We start from the raw sequence: 20564 nt of genomic DNA, 5'->3' as shown, positions 1-20564 counted from the left end.
TGAGCCTTATCGTATAATCTCTTTAAGAGTGTCATACTGTCTTTGCACGCTAGCCATGTTATCCAGGAAGAAGAGTGAATGGTCATTATTTCATTCTTCGGGGTTTCAAAGGAATAAATAATCTACTAGCCCAGGTAAATAGGTCATCTTCTCGTTTAACCTCCAACTCATGGATAAGTTAACGTACTGTCTCCAACTTTGAGAGGGAGTCACTTCATAGTGCTTGTGCACCATGTAGATGCACCTTTTGGGGCAAAAATAAGATGTACACTTGACTAGCGCAGCTCTGGTATATACAGTAGGAGACTACGTGTAATCCATGCAGCTAATTCCAGACGCTGTGGCTTCCAAAGCTCCTCTCCAGCATCATTCAAAGACGCTAACTGGATCAGAGGGATTACGGATAGAAACCCGCTTACGCTTGTCCCTGGCCTCTTCTCGAAGTTGATCCAATTCCTTCTCGAGGAAACGTCCCTTCGGTATTGATTCCGCAATCTTGTCCAATGCTCTGCAGCTCCACCCTGCAGAGACAACTGCACTTGTTGCTTGCGGTCCAATTGACTTTAGCTCGCTCCAAAGGAGATAGTCAGGGAAAAGACCGCGGCGAATCGTCACCACCAGATCGTCAGCGCCTCTTTCCACATCAATGAAGACTATAGCCTAAGCCATTATTAGACCAGCGATCTATGATGCAAGTATGATACTGACCTTGTCCTTTTGAACACTGCTTATAATTAATGCCAGTTTTTTTTTCATGTCCTTCCAACGCGGAATTATTCTAGCGAAACAATCCATTACTGCTCAGAAGCAAGTAAGGTAAGAGTTGCCAGCGTGAGAAGGGTTTAGTGGACGCAGAAGACACAGATAGAAGACGAATGCGAGGGAGGTATACATGCCCAATGCAAATAGCATACCTAGAGCATTATTTATAACCATTCCGGTGCTGAGCTGAGGTTGCCGCTTTCTCCACCAGACCGGCGACTCGTAGCATATGCACGTCTAATCTGATTCGACATCCCAGAATCTCCTCCATAAAGTTATCATGAAAAGGTTTCAAAAGCAAGGTCAAATGCTCGACTACGAGGCGCATCTAGTCTATAGATTTCGAGCTTAGTGGCAATAAATTACAAGTACGACCCGTAAGGTACAAACAAAGCCATTTAAATGAAAGTACAAGGAAGAATACCGATTGCCATTGGTCCTGATTGCTGGAATTAGCTAGTCACGTGCTCAATAGCCGTTTCAAGCGGTTCTATCAGTTTCTGTTGGGTTCTAATTAAGTTCATAAGTATCCAACTAACTCCAACTATTTCCAACTATTTCCAACTGGATCCAACTTTTTTTGATTCTTTTCTTTTGCGTTCAACAATATTTGAATGGATTTAATTTAAGCGTCTAGAATTCTGAGTGCCGCCCAATTGGCTTATCATCTTATCACTACGCCATTTTAGCAAAGAACGAAGAGGTCATAATTATGCCTAACCACAGTCTGACTGCGGATGAGGCTGTCACTAGACTCGTCAAATTTTCCAACCTGACACATCACCGAACCTATCTCAAAGATTCGGAACAAAAGCGAGTCGACGAGGCTCTTCAGCTTCTCACTAATGGACGACCTCCGGTTAATGCAAAAGGTGCCAAACAAAAAATAACTTATCTGGAGACCCAGCGGAACATAAGAAAGAAGTTCGGTGACACCGGAGTCGTTCTCTGTGCAGCTGGCCTGGGGCCTTCTATCATTGCTAATATGAGGGACGAGGAACGAGTGTACTTGCCTTCTAAGCTTAGCGAAAAGTGGAACGAATTAGAGATCGATGTATTCGAAAACCTTGCGAGTGGAGTAAATAAAGGTACTGTAGTTAATCTCTCACTGCATGGAATGAGTCTGACACAGGATAGACACATCTCTAACTTCTGTTCACGGTGACGTCTATGAGCTCTCCATGGAAGATTTGCAGAAAATCGCGGCAATGCCAGGCCAAATTACTGGCATAGTACGACTTACCGATCCTTACAATAGATATCAATCATCATTCGTCACAATCCCACTATCTAAAGAGCTGACGGATTCCTTAATAATAAATCGAGAAAGGATCGTGGAATGATTCTAACGTCATGCTTTATCTTTACCAATAACATATCCTACTTCGATTGATCCAGATCCCCTCAGACACCAGGTACTGTCCCAGGGGACGACCACCAAATGCCCAGCAAATTCAGTTCCAACCATGTCTATGTACGCTCCGCTATCATTTGTGATGTGAATGGCGCCCTGGCTTTTTGTGACGTCGACAATAACAGCGACAGATCTCGGGGGGGGTTTTATTCGAGTCGCTTTCGGAAGGGTAGTCCACTCTATGCTTTCGCAACTGTCAAGTTTCAGCTATAAAATAGTTAGCCGTATCTGGTGTCCTTCAACATTAGAAATACATACATTCTGGTTTATCGTCCCCAGAAGGCTGTCCCGCGGAATGGAACCAAATTTGTGTTTTTGTATCTCGTCAGTCATAGCTAAAATGATCCATTAGCTTAAAAACCACCCGGGAAAGTTTGCGTCTCAGCAAATAGTTCACTTTACCGAAAAGAAAAGAAAGAACTAACTTTGACTTACAGGCTCAGAGGGAGGTATGCCGTAAATCAGTGGAAATGGTTTGAAGGTATAGATATCATCAAGAACACTGTCGTGACTGTAAAAATCTGCCTTGCTCTCCTGAGAGTATTTGTATGTGCCAGGATTATCTTGCTATACAATTCGCATTTATGTCCCATCTAATGGGACCAAAACATAGGATAGCTAGGCAGAGTTTCTGGAAAAATCCTGTCCTGGTCGGCGAAGGATTAGGTATGACTGGGCTGTCATCCGATCAGGCAAGAGCGGTCCAGTCTTCGTAGATGGCAGGGAAAGAAGTGGACAAGTTTATTAGGTATCACTGCATACAGCCCATCGAATTATAAGGTGTTGATTTTGCATTGCAGTATCAGAACCTTTAAGAATGCCCAAGATAAAAAAAAAAAAAAAAAAAGCATGGTCAGGTTCTAAATTTGGAGGGGCATGAAGTGGGGAAAATAAGAAAGACGGAACGGGGTTTATTATTTCTCCATCTACCTCAAGTCATGCACATCTGTTGAAATTGTGCCAAGCCACGCTACCTGGCCGGCGCGGCCCATCTTAGTCAGCCATCCTATCCGTCGTCATAACCGTCTCCCATAAGATCTTGTACACAGGTCATAGAACGATGTCGCCCGGCCTATAACCTGACTAAGATGATACAGCGTCTGCACAGATGAAACATCCAAGTATACTTCTATCTCCAACGTTCTTCTACATAAGGACTGATAATAATAATAAATACGTTAGTTGAACTAGAAAGGTGTTCTATCTAGTCAAGAATTTTAGCAGCACTGTTTTGAACTTTTTTCTATAAGACCTTTGATAATCTGGCATAATGGGAAGAGAATCCAAGCAAGTTGGAATTAATAGTAAACACCTATAAATTCATTGTTTATCTACCAAGACTGACATTGCTTCGCAGCCATTGATAAAGGGGGAGCGAAAATGTGCTAGAAGGTTCACACATCCGACAGTCCATCACTGGTTAACCATTTGACACCTGATCTGGGACTTCCAGAGGCCTCATTACTTTTGGTCCTTATTCTCCGCCGCTGGTTCTTCGGGTCTGTAAACATGGTGGGTCGTGATATGGCTCCCATCTTCCTTTTTAAAATCCACAGTTAGGTGCTCTTGTGGGTCGTTGTCGTTGCCATGCCAGCTTCCACTATTTTATTATCAGCCGAAGTAAACAAGAACGGCGAATGTCTTACGTAGGGGCCGATCGAATATGCGCCTCATACACTCCTCGATGTTCCAGTTTCTGAGAATGTGTAGTCACCGCTGCGTCCGCAGAATCGGTTTTCTGATGGCCTTTGGAATAGGAAATCTTCTGGAGGGGCATCGTAAAGTAGCAGTCTTCAAAATTTTTGATTATTTTCAATAAATTATTGTATTTAACAGCCTTAGAGAGATTGATCAACTTGTGTTCTTTAGAGAGCCCTGGGAATTCACTTCTTTCAGCTTCCTTATATACATAGCGTTCGTTCTGCCATTGCTCCTTATCTGGCGCTTTGGACTTCGAGGTTGAGCGCGTCCTGGACCAATTGTAGGGTTCGCAAAGCCAAAGATTGTTTTCCAAGTGCTTTTTATGGTACTGGCTAGCAAGGGTGGTTCGTGTTTGTAGCGTAATAACTTGATTTTTCCGGACTAAGCGACTGGTCACATTTCATCACATCAGCTCAGGCTTTCCAAACCCAGAGCTTGACGGAGGGTATAAACCTTGCATGAGCTTTAAACCGATCATTTCCGAGATTGCGGTCTCGGTTAGGCTGAGGTGTTACCCATGTGACTTGTGAGATAACCTAACCGTGGTTTTGAATTAATATGCCGTGACCTAGTTATTAGCCAACACACCCTTCGCTTCCCTAGAAAGGCAGGCGGTAAGTAAAACTGACCAATGGTAGTGTACATGTAGCGCGGGACAAGGTTGTTGAAGCCTGAATCACGCCGAGTTGGCGCAGATCACAGCGAAGGCGGTGGAGTCATCCATGTGACGTGCGATCGCCGGTTCAGAGCAGTACTTGTTTCTTTAGTTTTCCACTGTTCTCCTTTCTGTTAAAGTGTTTGTGTTGGTTTTAAGTTGGTTTAATACTCTGATCAGGCCTTTATTTTTCAAGTATTGATCGGAAATTCTCCTTAAGAATTATGCCTTCTCAAGGGGATTGCCCTGATGCTGACCCTGTTCACATCAGCCAAGTTTTGCATAATAGATATCAAGTTCTGAAAAAACTTGGATTTGGGCGTTACTCGACTGTCTGGTTAACGAGGGACCAAAAGTAGGTTGTGATATAAAAGGTTTATAAAATAATACTTATCTATTGTTTTAGAGAATCGTCTTATAAGGCGATAAAAATACTGAAACAAGATTGTTATGACGGCAAACACGACTTGTTTGAGTTGGATGTCTTGAGGCACCTCTGCAAAGCCAATCCAAATCATCCGGGCTACCGACATATTTCCATTCTTCTTGATGATTTTGTTCACATTGGGCAACTCGGACGTCACGTATGCCTTGTGATGGAACCTATGGCAGAGGATATGAAGGGCTTCAGCTTTTTCTTCGCGGGTGCTAAGATTCCTAATCACATTATGAAGCGAGTCACCAAGCAGCTACTTTCCGCCTTAGAATATGCACACGCCTCGGGGGTTATCCATACTGGTGGGTGAAGCTACTGAATGTGCAAGAACTACGCAATCGCGCTAATTTTGTACTCGCCTTTAGACATCAAACAAGACAATATTATGGTAAAAGTCAGAGATTTCTCTGTTATTGATCGTTACCTGCAAGATTCAGTGTCCAGACCAGCTGTGAATCTTGGAGAGTATAACTTCAATGACACCTCTGAGCTCACCCAGATAAGCATCGCACTTTGTGACTGGGGATCAGCGAGCTGGGAGAGAAAGCACCTCACGGAGATGATTCAGCCCAAGCTACTTCGTGCACCAGAGGTTATATTGCAGGCACCATGGGGCAAGGAAGTTGATATTTGGAATTTAGGCGCCCTCCTTCCAGAGCTTCTAGATGCTGTCCGAATGTTTAATGGAAAAACTGATGTGACTGGAGGGATTTATCACACCAAGCACCATATTGAAGAAATTGATGCACTCTTCGGCCCATTCCCACAGGACTTACTTAGCGACGGAAAACCAAAAATTGTACAACAATTTTTTGATGAAAGGCTCCAGATCCGGGACCCCACTAAACGTCCGCCAGCAAGGCTGGAAAGATGGATACAGTGTCTCAGTGGTGTTGAAAAGGAGAATTTCCTTTCAATGCTCCGATCTATGTTAATGATCGACCCTAAACAGCGAATGACCGCACAGGCACTACAAAGTTCACTCTGGATTACCACTTAACTTGTATTACATACGATCACATATCCAGTAATGTCGGACCTGGACTTCACTCTCAAAGAATGTGGTAATAATAGTCGTTTTCCTGGCCATGCTTGTAGTCGGAAGGTAGATTTAGCTATTAATTTCTCGTTTTGAGCATTTCTCTCTTAGCAATGCATTGGACTTGACGATTTCTGGTCTAAGGTTCAGCTAAACCTAGATTCGCAACAGGCGAAACCGATTGGGAACGTACCAGCAGCTAGGACACATCTACAGTAGCAGTTCATCTTCGCGCGCATGTATTATGGTCGAAGCCTGATTCCGTGGACTGTCTAGGTATGGATCTTGAAATGGAGAATGCAGGGAAGGTATAAACTTGACATTCTGCAACACTACGGTGTGGGCTTCCTTTCGATCCTACCGTCGAATCATGAGACAGATATACTTCAATTAACAATGAGTTTCCTTATCCTCATATGCCTTGGCGGGGGCAGAGTACCGTAGAAGATGTACTAATTGCCCCATTAGTATCAGCTAGGTTTTGCTTTCCTAGCTATGGATCATTCACATCAGGCTCTAGGTCACCTAAAAACCTGGCTAATCTTCAGTATACCATAGCGGTAACCAAAGAGAGTTTGTTTCATCGGGCGAAGGAAAGCTGTGAGTAAAGGATATAGATAAGTCATTAAGACTGCCTATGTATAGAGATTATAAAATTCTAACATCTATCTACTATGCCTCAGGGAATGAGGAATTTGAGTCAAGGCTTTGTCAGACAATGATACTGAGAAATGCACCTCACGGTCGAAGACGGATTCCATGAACCGTTTGGGTATGGTTCTTATAATGAGGCACGCTGGAAGGGACAAAATAATCGTTTCTTATGCCACATAATCCACATCGACGAGTGCCAGTAGCAAATGCCGCAAGTTCTTTTCTATGCACGTTTTACACATGATCCCAGAGCTTATTAATTTTGTTCTTCTTTTTACGATAAGCGGGAGGGAGTCTATGGTCTAATAGGCAAAACGGACATTGTAATAGCTAAGGAGAATAGAGCACTGTTACGTAGTGCCAGTGCTAGGAGAATTGTCGTTGCAAATAGAACTGTTACAGCATGAATAAAAAAAAGAAAATTCAGGCGCAGAAATGGCGATATTAAAAATGTAGGTAGCTCTAGGCCAAGTCGATCTCTACAAGCGAGACCGGGACCGCTGACCCCTGTACGCGCCGAAGAGCACGATAGATATCTGCTTCACGCGACACCTCCTTCCGAAGTCGCAACATCGTTCCTTTGCCGACAATAGTGTAACCGCATGCAGCACAGGTAACCTTGAACGGCGGCCCGTACTACCACAGCGTCCTATCGGAGTGCAGTCATAGTCCAAGTTCTCATCCAGCTACTGCTTGTCCATTTGCACCAAACCTTCCGCACTGATATCAGTTACCATGTCCGCTGGACTAATGGAGCTCCACATTGGGGCAGCGAGCATCCAATGCACCACCTTGTTGCAGTCCTAGAAGGCACCGCTGCGTGCAAAACTGATTCTCTAAGGATGAGCTTGGCCGCCTTGGTTTCGCTGGGTGTTCGTTTGGGGTGTCAATGTCGTTCGTTGAGTTGGGGGAGAGGATGTGATTTGGCTGAACCCCCGCTGCGGAAGTAGCAGGGTCTACATCGGAGTCCGAAGAATCCTCACGGCGAGCGATATCGGGAGGTGCACAGCAAGACAGGGAATGGGTGGGCACTCAACGGCCTGGGCGACGGGAAATTTGACCGGAGACGACGGAAGGTACTCACTTGCAGTCTTTTCAGGACTGGTGGTCTCGGGTAAGGCATATTCTGAGTGATGGGGTTTCCATTGTAATTTATTTGCAGTGTGGTCGAAGCTGGTCTTCCAGATCTGGAGCTGGGCTACATTGCCATCTCCCAAGCATTGTCTCCCTGCTCGTCCACTAGCCGAAGTTTGCGTGCATGTCAGTGCAAACACTCAGCTATGTGCATCATTGAACCCTCCTATCTCAATCACAGGAGATATCTACACCATCACCCAATACACCACATCGGGGGAACTTCAAGCAAGCACAGTACCCCCACATGATCCAGCACATCACACTTCGAATTCGAGTCCAATTCCACCCCATGATTTCCAAGATGTTGCTACGTCCCGACTGAGTTGCGTTTCTTTCGGAGAGATACCCCAAGGGATAATCCATCATCGCCAAGTATATCAAGTTCGGATTATAGCTTGGAAGAGCCTTTCAGGCTGCAAGATGTGCAGAGCAACATTCCTACTGACCCAGCAATCCTCACCGATGATGGGTTCTGGGAGGCTCAAGATCCCCACCAACCTTTCCAGCAAGATGATAGTCTTATTATCCCAGGGACAATCCTCAAGTTACCCGCGAAGGGCGACGCTAATAAGGGGACCTCCTTGTTGTTGCGGTCCACCACCCAAGGTTTGCTACCTGCGTCAAAATAAACTGCTGCTGGAGCACCATAATCAATTTCCATCCATTTCTGCACGAAACTTTGTTGTCCAGCTCCAAAATGTGTGCTCCAGCATCTATAAGAATACGGATGCCCATCATGTCAAGCTTCTTGATGAACTGGATTTCAGATAAGCGTTTACCATGTGAGCGTGCAGCAAGCACATACAGCCGATTCCGCGGCTGTAGCAGGTATGTTAAAACTTCTGCATTTGTGTGAAATAACTCTGGCAAGTCATTCTGCCGGATCGTCAGAGGAAGAAGCCCACGGTTGTCGTTCGTGCCACTGAATCCCGTGGTTAATACGTGCGACAGGGAACCCTTGCATAGCACCGAATTTCCCTCGGTAGTAAATAATGGAATATCCCATCCAGACATTTGCAGTCTTTGTGGAAAGTGCCTTGCATGCATTGGAAACACCATATTATCCAAAATAGTTGATGACGGTCACTGAATAACGTAAATGGGTCCAGACTTCGCGAAGTTGGCCTTCATCGTCAGTACTAATCAGATTCCAGTGCTTCAAAGACTCCGGCAAGGTTTTTACATAACTGGTCAAGCGGTCATTTTCACTGGATGTATCATCGGAGTTGGAGACCCCCTCAAGAGACTGGCGTAGCTGGTCGAGCTTAAGACCACTATAATAAAACGATAGATAGGTGAGCACTATTGCGACATCAGGGTGGCCCCATTCAGCTTGTTCGGAAGGGACTCCCTTAGAAAAGGACCGCGACAGGATCCCTATTAGGATGCAAGCCGTACTGCACGTTCCACCTTTTTTAGGCACTGCAGAAGGATTCCATGGCCGAGTAGCCCGCGGAGAAGAAACATCTTTTTAATAGCAGCTGGTTCAACGAACGCTTGCATTGCAGCTGTGACCACCGACTGATCAACTGCACCATTGGAAATAAAACTCCGAAGTGCTTGTTGATGACCTACAGCCGGTGTAGAAAGGATTGATGCTCGGCCGGAACACAGATCATCAGCCAGTCTCTGATGGATGAAGGATTCCACATCCGGTCGGAGGATATGAATGAATAGAAAACCATCATTGGTACGCTTTGTGAGCTCAAAGCTTTCAGGGAATTCCTGTTGGGCTTCCTCTAAATGCTCCTTCACTAGGTTTAACAAAGCATGGGCGATCTTCCATCGATAAGGGTGACCATCTAGCGGCAGCTGTGATCCACTTGGATAAATTAGCTGTGTCTTAACAGCCAAAGAGAAACCTGACTCGTCAACAACAACCCGACAAACTCGTGTGAGCCAGTCCGTTATTGAAATTATGCGACTGGCCGATTCTAGGCGCAAATCCGAGAGACACTGAAGCCCACTAAGTTTGAAAAGAAGTTAGGTGCTCTGGAGTGGTGAGCACAATGCCGCATTTACCCATCGATTCCATATGTAGGGTTTGGTACTCTTGAACAGATGAAACCCCAGTTGGTGATTTCACGGAGAAAGGAATATGACAAACTTCGCGGCCAACGAGAGACCTCCCAGACGCGACTGAATAATTTGTGCAGTCTGTAGCAATAGAGCCTTGGGTACAATCAAGCGGGCAAGATTGCGGCCATTGGCTAGGGGACACGCCACCATAGGCATAATTACAGAAGTCTTGCCTATCGATAACGTAAGTATGTGCACCTTGAATAAAAGTTTTTGCCACTCTGTAGAATCCTACCTTGCCCCAAGTTCAGCTGAAGCACGGAATTGGATTTCGACACTGGAAGTATGGTTGCTCGCGCAACAGCGACTTGACATTTTGGATAAGCATGTTTGCTTCAATCTCCATCAGCAGCCAGTCTGGGAACTCACTGGGCTGCCAGTATTCATGTGCAGGGTTGTTATACTCGTCTTGCAAACGTTGAACATCGTTCTTCAGACTGGCATCGTGGATTCGTAAAAGCTGTTGCATATGGGTTATAGAGAGGCCATAGCTCAAAAGAGCGTGTTTTATCTTAGAATCAAAGCCATAGCAATTGGTTGATCTTAGCTGTTGAAGCACAGTTATCGGGATTAAGCAGGGCCATAGTTGAGCGGCATGTAGCCATTTATACCGCCTGTCGTTGACAGCAAGGAAAGCACGAATTTCAGCGAGTTGTTCTCTCAAATGGCTCCGAACTTTGGAAATAATAGCCGGAAGATTAACAGGAGTGGGAATTTCTTCTGTGTCGTGCTCTGTTGATTGATGTTAAAGCACGGCCAGACTATCCTTCATATTCTTCGCGTATGCTGTTCGTACAGCAGATTTGGAAGATGCAAGTTTTCTGATGATGCTTGTAAGCTCTTCAATCTCTGGAGAATCTGGTTTTTGTCGTGCTGTGCCATTCGATGCATGCTCAGAGCTATCAGCCGCCGAATTCACAAACTGCTCTCGTCTTGGCAATGTAGACCATAGAGAATATTTCAGCCGAAATATGTAGGGGGCCTTTTCTTTGAAAGCAAGTCAGATATTGTAGGAATCTCCACGTCTCGAATTGGAGCGGAAATACTGCAGGAGACGTGGTGAAGGTATTTCCGAGATCATCGGATTAGATCTACCCTGATATTGGTTAAGGACTTTTTGGAAATCCAGAAGAGTCTGTGCAAATTCAAAATTCTGGAAGAGCCGGAACCACTCCTCTTGAACCATGCTGAGGGCCTTATTGACATCAATGTGCGTTGCTGTTTGGTTGCTGTTGGAAGGTTATGGACACGGCCACTGCTGTAGAAGCTTCTTCGCGAGAGCGTGGCACTCATCCCTGCAAAGATCTTCAGATTCTGTCACAAAATTATAAGCCCTGTCGAAGCTTGCACCATCATTCAATATTTCAGGATAGCGGTCCATTAACGTTCCTAGAGATTCTTGTGTGGGTTTGTCATTCAATTGGAACCCAGAATATCCTGTATGGAGTGGCAGTTTCAGGTCCTTAGCGTCTTTCAAGATGCAGATCGCAGCCATACTTCGCAAAGGCTCATGTTCGCATTGTCTGCGAATGCGATTGTACCCAATGTGAACATGGCCTCTAGATGCTGATTATTGTAATCGCGACACAGATTTACCAATCTTCCCCACTCCGTGCCGATATCCAGACCGAAGAGATCGCTTAGCGGAGGATTCTGAAACTTCTCGTTATACCCTGTGATGTACGGGATTCCGTCCAGAAGCTGGGCCAAATCTGTAGTGATACAAATTCGAGAACGGACTGGTGTGAAGGATGCCCGGGGCCTGAATGTGCACCTGGAAGCATTGAACCATGAACCTTACTAGTGTAAACTGCTTCTACTGTCTAAGTAGTTGGGTGCCAATCCTAGAATGGCGATTCGCCAAAAAAGATCGAAATGCCACCGTTACATTGTCCTATGAGAAAAGACCGGAAAGACAAGAAACTAATACGTACAGAAACCGCTCCCGCATTCGCGTAACAGAGGGGAAAACCAACAATGGAGAAACCCCGCCGGAGCAGCAAAGGTATTCAAAATCAACGCAATTCCCGAAGGCTATCTTCTATGCCCTTTTTTAGTTGGGTTGCCTCAACACGCCGTTTACTAAGTTGAGGTGACTCCGCAGCCAGGCAGAGTAGATCTTCATCTGAATAGCCACTGACAGTCACCGGGCTGAATACATCCGGGAGTTTATTAATAATATGCCTCTCAATAACTTGGCGGCAGATATTATCGACAAAGGTTTTCATGGCAACCTAAGATACAATCAATAAAAGCGATGGAAATATCCGGGATATATGATAAACCTTATAGTAAGCACCTAGATCAGTTTGTGCTTCAGAGCACGCCCGCTCCTCCATATCAACGATGACACGATGATTCTGGAGAGATGTCGCAAGCCGACTGATCTCATAAGACGAGTTGCTAACGTGAAATCGACCTTTCCAATCTTCGTTGATAGCGTTGTCCAGAGAGGTGCCAAGGTCTTTCTTGGAACGGTCATTCCGCGCCTTCTCAACATTATCCGTATAATAATGGTTGTATGTGATTGGCGATCAGCCTCGTCCTCCAGCAGCTTGTCAAGTTCATTGAATGCTCCCTTGACATTCTCATCCAGTGTGGCGCTAATAGATCGAGAGATGGTTTCCCAGACATCGGTATCGTTTATAACAGAGACCAAAACAGATTGTACAAAGCGGGAAACCAAATCCGCAATGACATTAACATGGTCACGAGCAATGTCACTCCAACGTGCTGATTGCGCGTGAAATAATTCAGCTAATAAGACCGGGCTATAATTGCCAGGAAGTTCTCGGCCTCGAGTACGGTAGTATATCTGCAGCAGTTAGTTGCATTCTTTCGGAAATTGACAGTCACTGCACCTTCTTGATCCACATCGACATTTCCTCCTCGGTCACTAAGATCTGACCACTTTCCGGCTCAACATCTTCCTGGTCTTCGGCCGAAACCACTCTACGCTTTTGCCCATGCTCCCTCATATAGTTAGAAAATTTTCCATTTTCAATGTGAATAACAGCGCGGAGACGGTGAAATTCATTTTCGTTGGTGATTTCATGAAAGAATGCGTCTCGGCTACCGTATACTCCTTCAACTCCTGCCCTCACTAGGTTCTGAAAGTCTGTGCTGATGCGTGTGAGGTACATGCGTATTTGGGCAGGCGAGGTCCGTTCCGCCCCAAGATTCATCAATTCCTTGTTAATCTTATTTAGCAGTTGAGCGACATCCTTTCGAACTTTGGGCAATTCGCGCTCGATGTGACGGTCGAGGAGGTCCTGCATGAATGCCCGCAGATTGTCTATTCCGATACGTGAAGGATCGAGTCCAAGCTTCTTCCAAGGTTCATTCGCAAAAATTGCTGCTCCGCTTTCCGACGTTCCGCCATGGTCATGCCCTTCTGCAATTCGGAGGGCTTGGGGTTCTTGAGAAGGAAAAAGCCAAGCTTTAACTTTGTCCTATCGGCATTATTGGCCAGTTTCGCAACACGCGATTCAGTGCCATCATTAATGAGGTCAGGTTTCGTAATAATTCCAACAGTCCGGAGGCCATCCTTGTCGAAGCGACGAGCACGCTGGATGATACTCTGCGTGTCCACATCACTGCTTGCGGGGACCACGCCAGAATAATGGTCCGTGAATTCTCCAAATAAGAATTGACCAGATCGCCCACGAGCTGCACGTCTTCCTCATTTTCAGAGACGGAGATCAAACCAGGGAGGTCAACAAGGGTCAGATGCAAGCCAGTATCGCCGGCAACCTCTAAGCGGAGCACGTCAGCCGCAAAGGCTGGCGAGTCTTTCACACCCATAAGGCTTGCAGCCTGGTCAATGATGCCAGGCAAGTCTGCAAGGTCGCTTATGTCGCGGCGAAAGGCGCTTAACCTAGTCTTTTCGTCTTCCGCTCGCGACATGTTTGGTATGATGGTGGCTGTGGTTCGCTGCTCTCTCGGCTCATGTCGAAGGATGATTTCGGTAGCAAACCTTGTGCAAAGGCCATCCTGACGAGGAAATGGAATGCCACTGATCCCCACCAAGACAGAGCTCTTCCCTGCCGACTGATCACCACAGACAACAAGCTGCGGCAGTGGGATATGGTCTCCAACCCCGTTGGCGCGGACACAGTCCACCTGGTTGAGACGTTCAGATATCCTAGATGATCGAAGGCCAAGTCCGCTTAGGGCCTGGCCACTTTCCAGCGGCATCGAATCCTTTTTTGGCGGTGTATACGATGAAGGCGTAACCCTTGCTCGTATGTTGAAAAAGGTCTTAATAAGAAAAAGACAGACGGGGAAGATAAAAAGGGACCAGACTCTTTATAATCGCGATGGACAGCGGTCATGTCTGAACGACCCAATCAGATCAACTGTGTATTAGAGGCGCTATGCTAGGATCGGAGCGAAATCCGTTTGCACTTACTGTTTGGTTTATTAAGTTTGAAGCGAGGTCCGTTTGGGCTCCCTGTTTGGTTTATTACTTTTGGCTGCAGGGATAGCGGTCAGACATGATAGAATGTGTAGACATCTATGTGACTGGCTATCTTTATTCTCTTTCTTCCGTCCTCATGCTTAGTATTCTGTTGCACGCACAGAATAAGTTGATTTGGTTTCATTTCTATCTTTGTTTCGTAGGCCATAACAGGGTCGAAATCCAATCCGCAAACGATGAACAGGAATGTCTTGTGGAAGAATGGATGGACAAAGAATCATGCTATTTGTGCTCCTACCCTTGGTGCGGACGAATTTAGAGCGTCATCAGGGCCTGTAGTGGCCTATTTGCCTTTGTTTCCCGTCATGGCGGGCCCCTGGGCACGCGGGTGCGAAACCTACCAGATGTTTCCGCGAACTCCAGCACTGCACCTAGAGTACCGCTTTGGCCTAAGCTGTTCTGTTTGTCTTCTTTTCCTCGCTGGCCCTTTGCTCCCAGAAAAATAAGATGTCATCAAATCCTCCGCCAGCATCTTTCCGTAGCTTCTGTCAGGGCCCTCAATTTGGGGTAGCCCACGAGAACGTGCTCAACTGTCTCTTTCGCCCAGCATTCGCATTTGTCATCTCACGAAAACGATGGAGTTTGCCGTGGGGAGCGAGCCATGAATGGCCTGTCCATAGTTGTGCTAGTAAGTAGGCTCAGTTACAAGCTACCGAGTCATATAGTCGTTGGACATGGATATAGGGTAGCACGATATTGATTCGACGGAGATGTCCACCTTTCTTGGATGGGTTCCATTCACGTGCCCACTTCTTTAGAATTGTTCTCAAATAAATCCTCTTTCTCGCGAGACCAAGCGTCGTAATGGGTGCGTGCCTTTCGGGTGCACGCCTTCTTTGGCTAGGAGGTCCGCTCGTCATTCCCCAGATCGTCGCAATGCCCCGGGTTTCATTGATTGCAAAGGGGAAGTTCTCGTGCTTTTAATTCTCTTGTAGCCCTTAGGATGGCCTAGACGATCCGCTGACCTGACTTGTTAGACGGGTTCCTTATTTCCTGCAGTGCTGGCATGTTATCACAGAGAATTGTTGCTGGCTTCTAACTTGTTTTGACGGTCCCACCACATTTTGTGCGTTATACTGAGAGCTAGGCTTATGGCGTAGAATATTCCCATAAGGGATCCCCGGTGTCAGCGGCTTTTCTACAGCCTCAAGCCGTTTGAGGTTCCTGGTCTCATTGTCTGAGCCAGTGGGAAACGAAATCCGTTTTCTAGCCCTCTCAAGACATTTGTGTATTAATTGTTTACTCTGTATATACAAACTAGCGACTGTATTCTACGACCGTTGTTGGAGCCTTAAATGTGTTGGCAAGGTGTGTTTCCACTTCCAACGTTTGTGTTGCAACCGTCCTAAATGCGGGCACGACTTAGATCAGTGTGGTTCTTTGCACAGTGCTGAGAGCCCAATGATAAGTCTTGTCCTTTAGTGGGTTATGCCAGATTGTCGATGCGTAGTCCATAATGGGAGCCACACAAGCCCGATATACTGTAGTTGTCTCATCTGCCCTGGGCAGAGATATCCCAGACTACACAGTGCGATTGGACACGTTCCACCTTAGTTCCTGATCAAACACAAACTTTTAGTATGAACTTACGGCATTCCAACCCAAGATATCCTCCTCGGCGGGCTGATACGAATTAGAGTCCATGTCGACAAATCTTCTGCCCTCAAGGAATCCAGCACGTATGGCCTCAAGTCCTAAGAATAATAGAGTAAAGATAGTGCCAGCCAGGATAAAATACAGTATCATGCCTGAATTGGTGTCATGGCATCTTTTTAGTGCAGTGGTACTGTCGACAGATAGTTGTCAGATATACGGCTAGTCCCGATGAGGAAATAGAGTACTATTAGTGAAATGGTCTTGTTTGAATGAATTGAGCTGGTTGGACTCTTCTTGATTATTCTTCTAGAGTATTCTTGATTTGTTGTGTGCTCCGTGGGGGTTTTATCCCGATCTAGTCACATGATTCCGGTCCACCAACGGCCATATTATTTGACAGGTAATCACCTAAGATGCAAACCATTACTTTATCATGGTTCGGCGCAGCCGAACTGGTAGGGAAATGGGTGGAAATCATGCCAGCGACGACCAGGCAACAATATAGGAAGGTTGGCAAGACCGAGGGTGCGCCAATGGGTTAAGGGCATTATGATACTCAGCGGGAATGGTAGGGGTTCGACAGGAGGCGACTTTTTCATCACCATATAATAGTTCTGTGGTCCAGCAGAAACTGCCTCTGCTTACTACGGGCCTGTTTCCACTCGACGGAATAGCCTTCGGCTGACTTAAAAACGCGCAAGCTATTTTGAGCTCCCCCTTATGCTGATCAGTTCATGAAGAGCACCAGGTTAGACTAACTGCCACACGAAACATCAACATACTGCAATATTTGGTATATTCTTCACAATATCAGTGCTGCGCCAAGTGTCTGCAGAAAAAGAGCAAAGAAGAATGCGATAGCAACTGAGATGCTCTGCGGTCAGCACCTACAGCCAGCGAGCTACGATGAGACGCCTGGTTCACTCTCCCGGCCACACCCAGGGCATCTTGAAGCGATGCCGAATGCCGCACAGGTTCATCTCATCCAGAAGGGAGCTATCGATGCATATTTGCCCAAAAACACAGCGCAGCTTAGTTCGCTCGAGCTTTCTCACAGGCCGGCGGTGCGCCTCTGAGGAGTCGAATCGCCGAGTGGAGTGTCCGAAGCCTCACGGTTCAGAGAATTGTGGAGAGATACCCTAATTTGCCCAGTTTTCCCAAGTAGTTGTTCTGTTACAGCAGTGTATCTCCACTGATTTGAAGCGAATGGTTGTGGCAAAGGACAGTCAGGAGCTCGTGAGGAAAGTTTTAGAATTGATAGAGCAATAGACATATGAAAGTAGAGCATGATTATGGCCGAACAAAATAAGTAGATGAAAATATCTGACTGAAAAGCTAATGTATCCGCAATGTAGGCCTACATCCAGGGCGATCGCCAGATAGAACCAGACAGGATAAATTGCCCAGCTGTATTGTATCGGTCCGGCTGGGCAAAACTCCGTCGATGTTCTATGTTGCGAGATCTTGGACTGTTTCTTATTGCAACTGATTCTATCACAGATGATTGAGTGACCGCTGCTTACGTGCATGAAGCAGAAAAATAAATAGAGACTTTTGGGAGCAGATGGTACATACTTTCACTATCTACTTCACCGCGGATATCCACCGCACAGTTATGCTATAAGTCAGGACCGGGTAGCTACGACGCAAGACAGCTCCTGCCCACAAGGATGGAGACATCCGAGCGCCTTGGTATCTCTCCGGCTACAACTCTAAGCCCACCACTCCGGCTTGAGCAGGTCCATACGGTACTACCAAACTTATCTCCAACCCAACTAAACTATGCACGCATCTGAATCGAAGAAGCCAAGCTCTTGCAGGACCACACATTCACCTTGGCCGCCCTGGGGCGCGCATGTGGGGGCTGACTCGAATGGAGGCGGCCTTCGCCAACCTGCGCATCCACGGACCATTCACCCTGGAATGGGTACAACGAGTAGTCCTGACCTTAGCCCCAGGCAGATTCAATTGGTCCAATGGTTGGGCGAGCATAGCCTGCTAGTCGTGGAGCGACCTGGGCCAATCCCGCCGTCGCCGCATCGGATGCCGTTTCAGCTCAGACTGCCCGATCTTCTGTTTGCCAACCTAGACTACTCTCCCGCGCAACGGAGGCGTTACCGGACGATGGAGCCGGCTGCGCTGCGTGGAACTCTTCTTGTCACGGGCTACGCCTGTATGTTGCTCGGCTTCACCTTCGCTGCGATTGACACATATGATTGGTCCGCTTATCGTAGTCACATGACTCCTTGTAGTATGAGAACGCACACTTCCTCCCCTTCCCTTCTCCCTTTCAGCGATTCCTCTTTGTGTATATCTAGTTATTAGATAGCAAGGCATTTCGCCCCTTTACACTTCTGGGCTGTACCCCTATGCCACCGATGAGCAGCATTGGGCAGTGGCGGCCCGGGTCGACCAATGCCATTGGTGGGATACTCTCATCCCCAGGTTGTCGCGTGGACGGCCCATTACCCTGGATCAGATCTCTGGCGTTCTTCCCCGTCTACCTCCGGATGTGCTGGAAAAGGCGAGGCGGTTCATACAGCAACCAATTTATGCTGACGGTGGAAATCCCCATCTCTTGAGGAAGCTACCACCTATTTGGAGCAACAAGGGTGCGTGTCGGAAGTGGAGTCGTTGAATGCGCGGCCCTGCCTCGGTATGGGAGAGGGAGCTCGGAAGGGATAGAATCCTGGCACTCGGGGTTACGGGGATTCATCTGGCATGTACTTACGTCATTTCTCCGATCGTAAACAGACTAGGCAATTGTTTACTTGAGAAAGTTGGGTCGTCTTGAACTAGACACTTGACATCATAGACTCCTGCATTTCCTGTTCTCCCAGAATCATATTCATCGCGAAGACGGACTCCCCAAACGCGGAACATTGTATTGTCCTTTCCATTGGTTCTCCGCCTGCGCCTCCCGCGTGCTCCAGTGCTTCCCGGGGACTGTGCGCCGCTTCTAGCACAGGCGTGTTCCCTTTCTAGCTCACTTCGGGCTCGAAACAATGCTGCAGCGCCAAGGTCTGGGACACGCTGATAGTCGACGCGGAGAGCTCGTGGAATATCGCCAGACACTCCTCGTAGAATCGGTTCTCGTGATCCTGGCGCTCCCACTGCCGCAGCTTCTCCTCGCGGAGCTCAGGCAAGGAAAGTCGACGGTCGGTTTTGGCGCATCGTAGCCGTGTTCGAGCAGCTTCCAAGGCAATGGTTGAGCCGCGAACCAGTGCAATCTGGTGGTCGAGAGAAGTGATCTCGGGCAGATCATGAGAAAGGGGGAGAGGGACTGGCGTCTCTGAGGCAGATTGCCCGAGCTTCGGTGTATGAGAGAAGCGGCTGTAAATGCTGGACGCATGGTCCCTGGTGGCTGGATTTTCAAATATGGACATGATGGTCTTTCAGTCGTTGGTAAGACTCCACGTCGGATACTGCAAAAAACTCCCACAGCAGAAGATGCCGTACATATATTTGGAACTGACGGCCATATTTTAACTATCCCTTGCCCTTATGTAACAGCCTGTGGGCACCCTCAAATTGACTCCGCTCGATCCAGATCAAGCCCGCTGCAAGCTTCATTCCCTAAGCTCAGACTTAGTACTATAGAACCCCAATTCAAAGCATGGAAAGCGTTGCATTTCTATGGGCGTCTCGTTTCGTTGGTCCCTCATGGGATTCCGTGGGTACCGTCATAATTCTAACGGAAAACTGTCAAGGGCGATGTGCACTTATACACGAGTTTTAAGCTTATAGTCGTGGGTCAAGATATAAACAACTCTTCTGGTCTTGGTAGCTGGTCTCGATAGACGTGCAATTCTTTCGAAAGCCTATTAATCTCCACGAAAGAAGGGTTCTACCTTCGAGTGTTCTTTGTCTGTTATACAGTGCAACTGTTATTCGCCTCCTAGCATATAGAACATTAGCCCAATCACGGAGCGGGACCAGTAACAAACAGGATTGATCGCAGTACCCGAAAACGGGAGCACAAGCCATCATGGTTCTTGCGATGCCTGTTTGGATGCTACTGGCATTAACTACCACTGTGGTTAGTCGAACGTGGGCTTTCACTATGGATGTCAATTTGACTCTGCTTTAGGTCACTGGCCTCACTATCTACCATAGAATCCTACATGCTCGGGCTAGGGACATAGTAAGCACTACTTCCTAACTGAGCTGCGTACTAGCAGGTTTCCGGTTGACATTCAACAGGGACTCTCGTCTTAATCCACCTTCCAATACCGACAGAAATAGTATTCCCGCGACAAGAAGTTTGTTACCGGAACCCCTCTACGGAAAGCTCCATAAAGACTAACAGGAAGTTGGAACCACAACATAGCAAGGCGGGGAGAACAAACACTTACCAGGCGACGTACCAGCCTTGGCCTCGACTGCACAGTCATACCCGTGGGAGGGAACTAAGTCGCCCGTGGCGTACTTAAATGCAGACAGCACCTCGATGTAGGCCACCCTGTAATGTCTTAGAACCTTGGTTCTTTTGATCGACCATGACAGCTGGGCGGTTCTATGAATAGACCTAGGAGATGGAGAAGTCAAACAAACTTCTAACTTGGAGATGTTCCATGTGGGTAATTGTATACCCACACTGTGGCATGGGGA

The 20564-nt window shown here is 47.0% G+C and overlaps 8 protein-coding genes across 8 annotated transcripts; 3 read left to right on the top strand and 5 right to left on the bottom strand.

Annotated features, from left to right (window-relative positions):
* Positions 1-1474: 1474 nt before the first annotated feature.
* On the top strand, positions 1475-2064 carry ATNIH1004_011813 (uncharacterized protein; the record flags this gene model as incomplete). Its single annotated transcript, XM_033576375.1, has 3 exons — positions 1475-1850; positions 1900-1994; positions 2059-2064. 3 exons carry the CDS (start codon positions 1475-1477, stop codon positions 2062-2064), a joined length of 477 nt encoding a protein of 158 aa, XP_033421039.1.
* A 1573-nt stretch (positions 2065-3637) lies between these two features.
* On the bottom strand, positions 3638-3953 carry ATNIH1004_011812 (uncharacterized protein; the record flags this gene model as incomplete). Its single annotated transcript, XM_033576374.1, has 2 exons — positions 3638-3776; positions 3823-3953. The coding sequence occupies 2 exons, from the start codon at positions 3951-3953 to the stop codon at positions 3638-3640; spliced, it is 270 nt and encodes an 89-aa protein (XP_033421038.1).
* Positions 3954-5137: 1184 nt separating this feature from the next.
* ATNIH1004_011811 (uncharacterized protein) lies at positions 5138-5968 on the top strand (the record flags this gene model as incomplete). Its single annotated transcript, XM_033576373.1, has 2 exons — positions 5138-5270; positions 5334-5968. The coding sequence occupies 2 exons, from the start codon at positions 5138-5140 to the stop codon at positions 5966-5968; spliced, it is 768 nt and encodes a 255-aa protein (XP_033421037.1).
* A 3210-nt stretch (positions 5969-9178) lies between these two features.
* On the bottom strand, positions 9179-10346 carry ATNIH1004_011810 (uncharacterized protein; the record flags this gene model as incomplete). Its single annotated transcript, XM_033576372.1, has 4 exons — positions 9179-9764; positions 9906-10050; positions 10113-10184; positions 10247-10346. 4 exons carry the CDS (start codon positions 10344-10346, stop codon positions 9179-9181), a joined length of 903 nt encoding a protein of 300 aa, XP_033421036.1.
* Positions 10347-10622: 276 nt separating this feature from the next.
* On the bottom strand, positions 10623-11063 carry ATNIH1004_011809 (uncharacterized protein; the record flags this gene model as incomplete). The annotated part of the gene is made up of 2 exons (XM_033576371.1): positions 10623-10864; positions 10973-11063. The coding sequence occupies 2 exons, from the start codon at positions 11061-11063 to the stop codon at positions 10623-10625; spliced, it is 333 nt and encodes a 110-aa protein (XP_033421035.1).
* Positions 11064-11892: 829 nt separating this feature from the next.
* ATNIH1004_011808 (putative dynamin GTPase) lies at positions 11893-14074 on the bottom strand (the record flags this gene model as incomplete). The annotated part of the gene is made up of 6 exons (XM_033576370.1): positions 11893-12111; positions 12163-12369; positions 12462-12692; positions 12739-13149; positions 13185-13457; positions 13532-14074. 6 exons carry the CDS (start codon positions 14072-14074, stop codon positions 11893-11895), a joined length of 1884 nt encoding a protein of 627 aa, XP_033421034.1.
* A 3661-nt stretch (positions 14075-17735) lies between these two features.
* On the top strand, positions 17736-18195 carry ATNIH1004_011807 (uncharacterized protein; the record flags this gene model as incomplete). Its single annotated transcript, XM_033576369.1, has 2 exons — positions 17736-18126; positions 18188-18195. 2 exons carry the CDS (start codon positions 17736-17738, stop codon positions 18193-18195), a joined length of 399 nt encoding a protein of 132 aa, XP_033421033.1.
* Positions 18196-18801: 606 nt separating this feature from the next.
* On the bottom strand, positions 18802-19339 carry ATNIH1004_011806 (uncharacterized protein; the record flags this gene model as incomplete). The annotated part of the gene is made up of 2 exons (XM_033576368.1): positions 18802-18912; positions 18944-19339. The coding sequence occupies 2 exons, from the start codon at positions 19337-19339 to the stop codon at positions 18802-18804; spliced, it is 507 nt and encodes a 168-aa protein (XP_033421032.1).
* Between the last annotated feature and the right edge of the window lie 1225 nt (positions 19340-20564).

This window comes from Aspergillus tanneri, assembly GCF_003426965.1.
Source record: "Aspergillus tanneri strain NIH1004 chromosome Unknown AapTan_9_pilon_pilon_pilon, whole genome shotgun sequence".
In the NCBI taxonomy this organism is placed as follows: Eukaryota; Fungi; Ascomycota; class Eurotiomycetes; order Eurotiales; family Aspergillaceae; genus Aspergillus; species Aspergillus tanneri.
Note: the sequence above shows the minus strand (reverse complement) of the source record. Positions and strands in the feature narration are given on the sequence as shown.